Source organism: Coregonus lavaretus (assembly GCF_964263955.1).
Source record: "Coregonus lavaretus genome assembly, chromosome: 11".
In the NCBI taxonomy this organism is placed as follows: Eukaryota; Metazoa; Chordata; class Actinopteri; order Salmoniformes; family Salmonidae; genus Coregonus; species Coregonus lavaretus.
In genome coordinates this window covers 5,216,638-5,228,133 of record NC_139998.1, presented here as the reverse complement: position 1 = coordinate 5,228,133, position 11,496 = coordinate 5,216,638, and the positions used below count along the sequence as shown (strand labels likewise).

General features: G+C 39.9%; 1 protein-coding gene across 1 annotated transcript in view; it reads left to right on the top strand.

Moving 5' to 3' along the window:
- Positions 1-8,684: 8,684 nt before the first annotated feature.
- The window catches only part of LOC311137004 (cAMP-dependent protein kinase type II-beta regulatory subunit-like), a gene marked incomplete at both ends in the record, with an annotated part of 41,470 nt that continues 38,658 nt past the window's right edge, over positions 8,685-11,496 (top strand). The window contains one exon of the mRNA XM_084171332.1: positions 8,685-8,949. Within this exon, the coding sequence (XP_084027458.1) occupies positions 8,685-8,949 (265 nt within the window). The remainder of the gene's footprint in view (positions 8,950-11,496) is intronic.

The following is an 11,496-nucleotide window of genomic DNA, read 5'->3' as shown; positions in this document are numbered from 1 at the left end:
TCATTTAGCAGACGCTCTTATCCAGAGCGACTTACAGTTAGTGAATACATATTTTTTTTATACTGGCCCCCCGTGGGAATCGAACCCACAACCCTGGCGTTGCAAACGCCATGCTCTATCAACTGAGCTACAGTGAGGGAAAAAAGTATTTGATCCCCTGCTGATTTTGTACGTTTGCCCACTGACAAAGAAACGATCAGTCTATAATTTTAATGGTAGGTTTATTTAAACAGTGAGAGACAGAATAACAACAAAAAAAGTATAAATTGATTTGCATTTTAATGAGGGAAATAAGTATTTGACTCCCAACGCCTGAGATGGGGTCATGTTTCTGATGTGCTTATGTCAGGCCTGTTATTTTTCTGTGTTCAAGAGACTCAAGATTATGTTCATTTAATTGGGTATAGGTAGGGATGGAAATTAAGTTGCCTGATGTTAGTACTTTTCAGACTGTAAAGTGGTATATACAGACAGGATTGTGTCGAGGTACAGATCTGGGGAAAGGTACCAAAAAAAATCTGCAACATTGAAGGTCCCCAAGAACACAGTGGCCTCCATCATACTTACAGTGCATTTGGAAAGTGTTCAGACCCGTTGACTTTTTCCACATTCTGATACATTAAAACCTTATTCTAAAATTGATAAAATCGTTTTTTTCCATAAATCTACACACAATACCCTATAACGACAAAGCAAAAACTAGTTTAGACGTTTTTGCTAATTTATAAAAACTAAACAGAAATTATTTTTACATACGTTTTCAGACCCTTTACTCTGTACTTTGTTGAAGCACCTTTGGCAGCAATTACAGCCTCGAGTCTTGTTTGGTATGACGCTACAAGCTTGGCACACCTGTATTTGTGGAGTTTCTCCCATTATTCTCTGCAGATCCTCTCAAGCTCGGTCAGGTTGGATGGGGAGCGTCGCTGCATTGCTATTTTCAGGTCTCTCCAGAGATGTTAGATCGGGTTCAAGTCTGGGCTCTGGCTGGGACACTCAAGGGCATTCAGAGACTCATCCCGAAGCCACTCCTGCGTTGTCTTGGCTGTGTGCTTAGGGTCGTTGTCCTGTTGGAAGGTGAACCTTCGCCACAGAGCGCTCAGGACTTCAGACTGGGGCGAAGGTTCACCTTCCAACAGGACAAAAGGATGAAAGGATCTGCAGAGAAGAATGGGAGAAACTCCTCAAATACAGGTGTGCCAAGCTTGTAGCATCAGACCCAAGAAGACTCAAGGCTGTAATCACTACCAAAGGTGCTTCAACAAAGTACTGAGTAAAGGGTCTGAATACTTATGTAAATGTGATATCCGTTTCTATTTTTAATATATTTTCAAACATTTCTAAAAACCTGTTTTTGCTTTGTCATTATGGGGTATTAATCAATTTTATAATAAGGCTGCAATGTAACAAAATGTGGTAAAAGTCTAGGGGTCTGAATACTTTCCGAATGCACCGTATCGTACTCTTTAAAACCACGCTAGTTAAAAATACAGATATACAAACCAAACCAAACCAACAAAAAGGGGCACAGCCTCAGAGCATCTAGATACATTTTCTAACCTCTCTGGATTACAACCAAATTATGATAAATGTACTATGTTACGTATTGGATCACTAAAATAATACAATTTTTACATTACCATTTAGTTTACCAATAAAATGGTCTGATGGTGATGTGGATATACTTAGAATACATATCCCAAATGAAATAAATGATCTCACTCCAATACATTTTAATAGAAAGTTAGCAAAAATAGATACGATCTTTCTACCATGGAAAGGTAAATACCTGTCAATTTGTTATTAACTCTTTAGTATTATCCCAGTTTACCTATTTGCTTATGGTCTTGCCTACACCTAGTGAACAGTTTTTTAAATTATGTTTAAAAAAAAATCTGTTTTATTTGTAACGGCAAGCCAGACAAAATTAAATGGGCCTATTTATATCATGAATATGAATTCGGAGGACAGAAATTATTAAATATTAAAGCATTAGACCTATCACTAAAAGCTTCAGTCATACAAAAGTTATACTTAAATCAGAACTGGTTCTCTAGCAAATTAGTACGATTGTCTCACCCAATGTTCAAGAATGGCCTTTTCCCCTTTATTCAGATTACAACCTCTCACTTTCAGTTATTTGAAAAGGAAATCATCTCCCAAATATCACTATTTCTAAAACAAGCCATAGAAAGTTGGTTGCAATTTCAATTTAATCCTCCAGAAACGACAGAACTAATAATGCAACAAATATTGTGGTTAAACTCAAATATACTAATTGATAAAAAACCTTTTTTTTGACTAAATAAAAAAAAAAGGTATAATCTTTGTAAATGATATCATCGGTAGGATTGGTGGGGTTGTCGCACATGCAGCTAACAAAAACATATGGAAATGTCTGCTCTACCCAAAATTACAACCAAATAATTGCAGCATTACCGCAAAAGTGGAAGAGGAAAGGGGAAGCGGGAAAAAGTAAGGAACTTGTCTGTCGGCCTTGCATTAAAGAACATAATTGATTAAAGAAAACTGTGATAGATGAAAAAGTATACCAGTTTAATTTAAGGACCAAAGGATTGACAGCCATCCCATATAGATTGCAAAATAGTTGGGAAGAGATTTTTGACGTACCGATCCCATGGCATAGTGTTTATGAACTGATACGCAAAACGACGTCCGAATCAAAACTTATAATTTTTCAATTTAAATTATTATATACAATTCTTGCTACCAATAGAATGTTATTTATATGGGGGATACAATCTTCCCAGCTCTGCAGATTTTGCTCCGAAGAGACAGAATCATTAGATCATTTGTTTTGGTACTGTCCATTTGTTGCTTGTTTTTGGACACAGGTTCAGGAATGCAATATTTACCTGGAACTAACCCTGCAGATAGCATTACTGGGTGATCTGAAAAGTCATGGTCAATCAATCAATAATATAATAATACTTTTAGCAAAAATGTTTATTTTCAATTTACAATCCGTAGAAACAATGAGAATAGAAAGGTTCAGAACTTTTGTAAAACATCACAGTACAGTTGAAAAATATATGGCAAATACAAATCCAATATGGATGGTGTTACAGTTTTTCTCAGTCGCTTTGGTGCATTTCTTAGATCAAAAGTGCAATTCTTGATACTACTTGTACAAATTCCAAATCATCTAGTCACTTGTGCACATCATTAAAGCAATTTCTTATTCCTTTGAACAAATTGCAATTGCTTTTGTACATATTGCAATTGATAATGTACAAGTGTCAGCTTTTTTCCACATTTTCAATTGCTCATGTCATGTTGATCAAAATATAGTAGATGGTTCTCTGTTGAATAGTCTTACCCCTCAAAACATCTAGGCATTAGTTCCTTGCATAAGCCATTACATGCAAAATTGTTGAACTATTTGTCATAAACTGTCAAGCATAGTTTTACACATTTCTATTAGACCTTTTGTACAAAAACGTAAATTGCTGAATCGTGCAGGTGAAATTAACCCTCACTCATGAAGGAATGTAAAGTGTTAGTTCAACCAACAATCAACCAGTTGTCTAAATTGCTCAAAGGTGCATCTCATGAAGAATCAATTGGCAAGCATATATAGACAGACCACAACACAGAGTTGCAATTTTCCAATAATGGATGGACCAGGAAACGAACAGGGTCAACAGCCAAGAGGAGGAAGAAGAGGAGCAAGGATGCGTGGTGGAAGGCAAAACAGAGGAAGAGGCAGAAGAGGACATAGGCGCATATCTGATGACATAAGGGCCACTATTGTAGACCATGTTGTCAATCATGGCCTTACAATGGCTGAGGCGGGTCGAAGGGTGCAGCCGAATATTGGGAGATCAACCGTGTCCTCAATAGTACAAACGTTTCGAAGAGAGAACAGGTATGTCCACCAATGTACAGTGCACTGTTACTGTATATAAGCAGTATACTGTATACTTCCTACAATGCTTCATATTACAGTAGTCCACTTGTATTTCACAGCATACAGAAATATACTCTATACAGATACATACTGCACCTTACATGCACCCACCTGTATGTTTTACAGTAAAATGTGTGTTCGCATAGTTTTTGTCTATGTGAAAGTGTGCGATGCATCACTGCATTTTTCCACACATAGGACTGCAAGATTACCTCAAACCGGTGGCAGAGGACGCCTTTTCACACCTCAACAGGAGGAGGCTATTTGCACCATGGTCCGAGCAAACAATGCCATGAGACTCAGGGAAATACAAAGGACCATTATAGAAGACAACGATGTCTTTGAAAACATCCATACGGTTAGCATCTCAACCATCGACAGGGTGCTGCATAGAAACCAGATGAGTATGAAACAGCTGTACCGTGTACCATTCCAAAGGAATGAGGACAGAGTTAAGGAGCTACGGTACCAGTATGTACAGGTAAAACATATATCTATGTAACTACTTTACAGCAACATTTTATAGTGTTACATAGTACAGTAAGCATAAACTGCACACATTTCCATTGCTGTGGAAGGAACATGCAATATATGTACATTTTATGTCACTCTTCCTTACCAAAACAAATTCAACTGTGTGTTCTGGGATATAGCGTATAATGGAGTTGGAATCAAGTGAACCCTCTCACAACTTTGTATACGTGGATGAGGCTGGCTTCAACCTGACCAAATGCAGAAGGCGGGGTCGGAATATCATCGGTCACAGAGCTACTGTGGATTTGCCAGGCCAACGGGGAGGAAATATCACCATGTGTGCTGCTATTTCGGAGCATGGTGTCCTAACCCATATCCCCCTTTTAGGGCCATACAACACCCAGCATCTACTCAACTTTTTAGAGACTCTCTACAGGGCTCTCATCCCTGATGATGAGAGGGGTCTGTTTAGAGAGGATTTGCCAAAGTATGTGGTCATTTGTGATAATGTGAGTTTCCATCGATCAAACATCATAAGGCAATGGTTTGTGACCCACCCGAGGATGCTCATAGAATTCCTCCCACCTTATTCACCATTCCTTAACCCAATTGAGGAGTTCTTTTCAGCATGGAGGTGGAAGGTGTACGATCGTCAGCCACACACACAGATGACCCTGCTGGCTGCAATGGATGCAGCATGTGAGGACACCACAGTAGACGCCTGCAGAGGATGGATAAGGCATTCCAAAAGATTCTTTCCACGTTGCATTGGAAGGGAAAATATCCGGTGTGATGTGGATGAGAATATGTGGGCTGACAGACAGGAACGTCTGGATGTGTAGAGACAGCACTAGAACAGTGCTGTGGGCAAAGTTGTGCCTTAGGGGTGGTTTCCTGTGTTTCTTTCTAATTTAGTTTTTTTTCCTTTGTGCCCCTTGGGTTGTCCAGTCTCTTTCAATCAATAACCCACATACAGTAATATGTAAATAGTACTGTTGAAATTGATATATGCCATAGAAGTGCAGCCTTGTGCATTTTCAATACAGTAACTGTCATCCAAACTGTAGCCTAAGTTTACATCAGGTAATACTGTCAAAGTACACAGTTCCATTGACAACATGCCTAAACATTTTGACAACCTTGTTCGTGAACAATGACTCAATGACTCAATGACTTATCATTCTGATGACACTGACATGATCATTGGCATGAATATTTACTTTTGAGAGATGTACTAAGGATTTTTAGTGACTGACTAGCTTTAGAAACATATCTATTGTATATTGCAGTTTGTACAAATTGTTCTGAGAAATGCACTTATTATTTTGCACATGTTAGGGATGATGTGAAAAATGCACCAAAGCGACTGAGAAAAACTGTAAGAGATAGATGGGTGGTGTTGAATGGAGTTGAAGGATGGGACTAAGAACAACTAACAACAACAAGATAACTAATGTAAAGCATACTGTGTCCATAATAAGTATATAGGTTATAGGTTGAGAGCTTTTGTGAAAGAGCACAGTTAGAAAGATATGGCATATAGAAGCAAACTGGATGGACATCATGAAAATGATCGTAGAGGTTGAGGGTAGAGGAAGTTCAGGTGTAAAAAACAAACAAAATATAATTATTGTAAAATTGACTGTGCCCATAAAAATGTATATAGTATGTATAGCTGGAAGTAGAGGCCTAAGCATTGTTGTTCACTAGTTTACTCCAATTAAGGAAGGGGTGGTGGGGTTGGAAAGTAATAAAGGGATTTTTTTTTTTGAAGGATATGTTTATGTGTATGTATGTGCATATATGTATGTATGTATGTATGTATGTATGTATATATATTTATTTACGAGAAAAAATATATAACATATGGGGGACCTTTGTAAAAATAAAAATAAATCAAGGGGCACAGGATGCGATCTCCCTTCAGCTCAAACAAACTCCATCAGCCATGTGCTTTTACCAAAAGAAGCCATCACATGCTCTGGCAAAACCTAGGCTCCATCATGCCTCCAGACTGCATTCACTTCCTGTGGGCAGCCGCCAAGAAACAAAGCTGGGTTTAAATACATGCAACTCAAGTCACATGACAAGGCAATTAACCAATATAAGTTCTTGTTAGGTTAAACGTGCAAATGAGTCACACCTGTGACATTTATATACAGTATATAAACTATACCAGGAGTATTCAACTCTATGAGGTCCGGAGCCTGCTGGTTTTCTGTTCTAACTGATAATTAATTGCCCCCACCTGGTGTCCAAGATTAGAGGGGAACAATGAAAAAACGCAGTGGAACTGGCTTCGAGGTCCAGAGTTGAGTTTGAGGGCACTATACCATACACTAGTCCCCAGCTGCAAGGAATCTGCAAAAAAAGAAAATGCATGTTATATTTTACATTTGAGTCATTTAGCAGATGCTCTTATCCAGAGCGACTTACAGTTAGTGAGTGCATACATTTTTCATACTGGCCCCCCGTGGGAATCGAACCCACAACCCTGGCGTTGCAAGCACCATGCTCTACCAACTGAGTTACAGGAGGCCTTATATAAATTCATTACATCTAAACTGTAGGCCTAGTCTATTCACCATTGCCTCATTATAATCTGGCAAACTATTGTTTCATCCATGATGTATTGTAGGCTATACCAAACTCATTGTAGGCTAGTACATTTCAGCTTCCAATGTCGACAGTTTCATTTACCATGGGCAAGTTTGTAATCAGCAGCCAACTATTAATTAAGTAAATACACACTGAGGGCACACAATTGACCTGAGACAAATTGTGAGCCGTTCAGATGGACTGATGAGTTTGTGGTAGTTGGTCTCCATGCTAGCGATGCTTGCTCCTATCTTGGTAAATAGGAGGTCAAACTGGCCTTGGTCATATCGGAAGTATAGTAAAAACTCCTCTCTAAACAGGCATAGTTGACCAGCAGATGGTACTCCCCTTGCTTTCAAACTATAGGCGGCATTCTGCGTTCTCCCTACAGTTCTCAGACATTAGCTTCGTCCACGACTTCCTGAATGAACTACAATCCTGACGCTGTGTATCACTTGCGCTACAGCATTCGAAACCTATGGCATTAAATATAATCAGCATGAAATAATATTTAAAATAAAAAAGAAACACTTACTGTAGCAGTTTCGCACAGATCCATACAGCTATGGGTGGCTACATCCGACGAAACTACACTTCCCAAGTTACACTTACACACAGGTGTTCGGGGATGCTAGATTGCTAATTAGCACAGGTGGTCGTCTCGTCTACCATATGTTTTCCATAAACAAGTGCTGTAACATGTAGCTATGGCCATGTGGGAACTCTAACCCGATCAAGGTGTGTATCAATTTAACCTTTTATTTGTAAAATATGAAAGATACCGTCCTTATGTTTCCAAAACCGTTCCCTCGCATATATTCAATAAATATTGTTGCTATCCAAGAAACACATAGCTGAAAGTTACACATAAGTACCTACTTGGGCGGTTTATCTACTTCCGTTTCTGAGACCGAACGCACAGAGGAAGATGCGTTCCTTTGGGCTTATTTTGGACCTAAACTTGTCACCTGCCTTCCCGTCTTTGGGACGACTCACATTGTTAGCGCTGAGACATGAGCATCTCGTCATTATAAACAGATCTCTGCTGCACGGAAAAGCAACCTACAAATTGGAAAAATACACTGCACGCACTGCAGCCTAGTCTGGCAGATGAGTCGCAGCAGTGCGGATTGTATATCCCATTGAAATGAATGGACCTAATGCAACTGGTGTGCACAAGGCGTTGGTGAATGTTAAATTTTTGTTGCACACATATGAAGTAAATTTTTTTGATTACATAATGAAAAAAGTTTGACTGTATAATTTATTAAGCAGCATTGATGCAATGGCTGTCATCTGATTAGGCCTACAACATTATGCCGCTGCAGTTTTTGCCTTCAATTGCAGAGCTGATTAGGCCTACAACATTATACCACTGCAGTTTTTGCCATCCATTGCATTGCTGCAGCTCGCTCTCATACGCAATCCCTGGGATGGTGGTTGCCATGGTTTCTTTGGTCACATGTGTAGCCAGCAGCAGCAGAAGATGCTGAGTCCAAAAATTCAGAGCCATTTTCATTCAGCACATTGAAAGGATTCTCTGCATTGCATGGGGATTATAAAACATTCCCGGGGCAATTAAGCGCATATCAAAGTATTTGAATTGAATAGAATTCTTTCGTTTTTTGGAAGCACAAAGATATACATTTTATTCGTATTTCTCATAGATTTGACATCAGGAATGAGTATAGAAATTCCTGAAGGATTGACGGAGCTGTTGCAGAGCTTTACCGTGGAAGTGCTGAGGAATCAGCCGGGAGATTTGCTCGAGTTCGCTTTGCAGTATTTCACCCAACTGAAGGACAGTGAAACCAGAGGAGCCGCGTTTGGCAATGACCAAAATTCGGCCACGAGACTCAGTGGGAAAGCGGTCAATTTCATCGAGGAAGCCATGCAGATTGATTCTGAAAATGGAGAGGAGGAGAGTGACGACGAGGAATTCATAGGTAGGCTAATAAATTAATAATAACAACGTTGAGCTTTCTATTATATTGTATTCTATTTCTATTATATTCTTCAACCATTGGAATATTGGAATGGAATGACAGAATAAATAGTATATGGGATGGAATGGAATCCTACAATTGCAACATGTTTGCCTCTTAGAAAATGTAGCCACTATAGCCAGTCAAAAATGTGTGATGAGCGTTCGAATCATTTGCCACATTGTAACAACACCATGCGGTGATGATTTTGTCTGGGCTGTCTTTCGCCAAATATGGACATGGTGATCGCGGCTGTTTGACACGTAATGAACATACTGTACAGCTGTGTGACATTCGATCTCTAGCAGAAAGTTTATCCTGATTCCTAATTCCTTAGAATTTCATTTGACATCATTAGGCCTACACAATGCATATAGACCAAGTTACTACAGAGGGAGCTAGAGCAACAATAGATTGCACAGTCTTCATGAAAATCACATACACCTTTGCAGTGGCGATTTTAGCATGTCAATATTGGTGGGGCAAACTCCCTTTTTTTGGGGGATGCATGCCAGCAAAGCCACAACACAACACTAAACAATACATTAATTGCACTATAACGGTGCCAAACAGTGCCCACAAAATGCAAGGGCCTACATAAAGCTGTCTCAACAGCAGATCTTTCTTTTCAGCACCATGGAGTGAATCCTTACCACCGCTACACCTGGCTATCAGCGGAGCCTTGTCTGGCAGCGAAACTGTTAATTCAGCCTCATTTACTGCCTTTTAAAAAAACACAGCTGATATTGCTGACTTGCTTAAACAAATGTGGTTTCTACTGACAATTGAGATGTACAAACTATGGCATAAGGGAGCGATGAGCGGATAAGAAGCAACCTGTAATTTCGATTAAGACATTCATGAGCAAGCTAAGATGGACGTAGTCAATATACCTATTTGTTCAGCACTTTTGAAATGTACAGCGACAGAATTCAGAACATGGGCTGTTCTTACAGTGTTCTCCCTGAACACCAAGTCAGAACCGTAGGATAAATAAAGGGGGCATATAAGCAGACAAGCTCTTACAATATTTGATGATGAAATTTCTCTAAAACAGGCTATAGGCTACATGTGCACCACCAAGTCAGAACAGGTTGAGGGGGAAGGGACCAAATTATTAGGGTGAGGCACATGGACTACTAACAGCTTACTACACAACATACACGTAGTATTACTTTCTTAGCTACAGTATACATATCTCCCTGGTATATTACATCATTTATGCAGCAGCATACAATACATTTTTGGACTCATCGTTGTGCTGTGCTCACTTGTACAGGAAGGTGGCACGGCGGTCCTTCTTGTGGGAACATTTTGTCATCAAAGTCTGGCATTCTCTGGATTTATGGTGCTTTCAAGACAACTGGGAACTCGGAAAAAAACAAGTTTGAATCATGACGTCAGTGATCTTCAGGTCGGAGCTCTAGAAAGAGGCCAGAGTTCCCGACTTGGAATTCCGAGTTGGATGACCGTTCAGCACCCAAGGGGGCTTGAACTTTCTAGCTCTCCCTGTAGATTTTGCAGTGACGTAGTGTCCCCATGAGTGACAGAACACTGAGCCAATCACGGCGCAACTAGAGAAGATTACCAACCACTACGCTCTGTATTTTCCGCTGGCTGCCCTTCCACCACAGAAAGCACTGAGCTAGGCTGAAACAGCTGCATTTTGGAGCTGCCTTACTCAAGAAAGCAAAAAAGAGACCATGTTTGTATACGGCTTTATTAACTCAATATATACAGTTGAAGTCGGAAGTTTACATACACCTTAGCCAAATACATTTAAACTCAGTTTTTCACAAATCCTGACATTTAATCCTAGTAAACATTCCCTGTCTTAGGTCACTGTCAGAATAATAGTAGACAGAATTATTTATTTCAGCTTTTATTTCTTTCATCACATTCCCGGTGGGTCAGAAGTTTACATACGCTCAATTAGTATTTGGTAGCATTGCCTTTAAATTGTTTAACTTGGGTCAAACGTTTCGGGTAGCCTTCCACAAGCTTCCCACAATAAATTGGGTGAATTTTGGCCTGTTCCTCCTGACAGAGCTGGTGTAACTGAGTCAGGTTTGTAGGCCTCCTTGCTCGCACATGCTTTTTCAGTTCTGCCCACAAATGTTCTATAGGATTGAGGTCAGGGCTTTGTGATGGCCACTCCAATACCTTGACATTGTCCATTTGGAAGACCCATTTGCGACCAAGCTTGAACTTCCTGACTGATGTCTTGAGATGTTGCTTCAATATATCCACATAATTTTCCTTCCTCATGATGCCATCTATTTTGTGAAGTGCACCAGTCCCTCCTGCAGCAAAGCACCCCCACAACATGATGCTGCCACCCCTGTGCTTCACGGTTGGGATGGTGTTCTTTGGCTTGCAAGCCGACCCCATTTTCCTCCAAACATAACGATGGTCATTATGGCCAAACAGTTCTATTTTTGTTTCATCAGACCAGAGGACATTTCTCCAAAAAGTACGATCTTTGTTCCAATGTGCAGTTGCAAACCG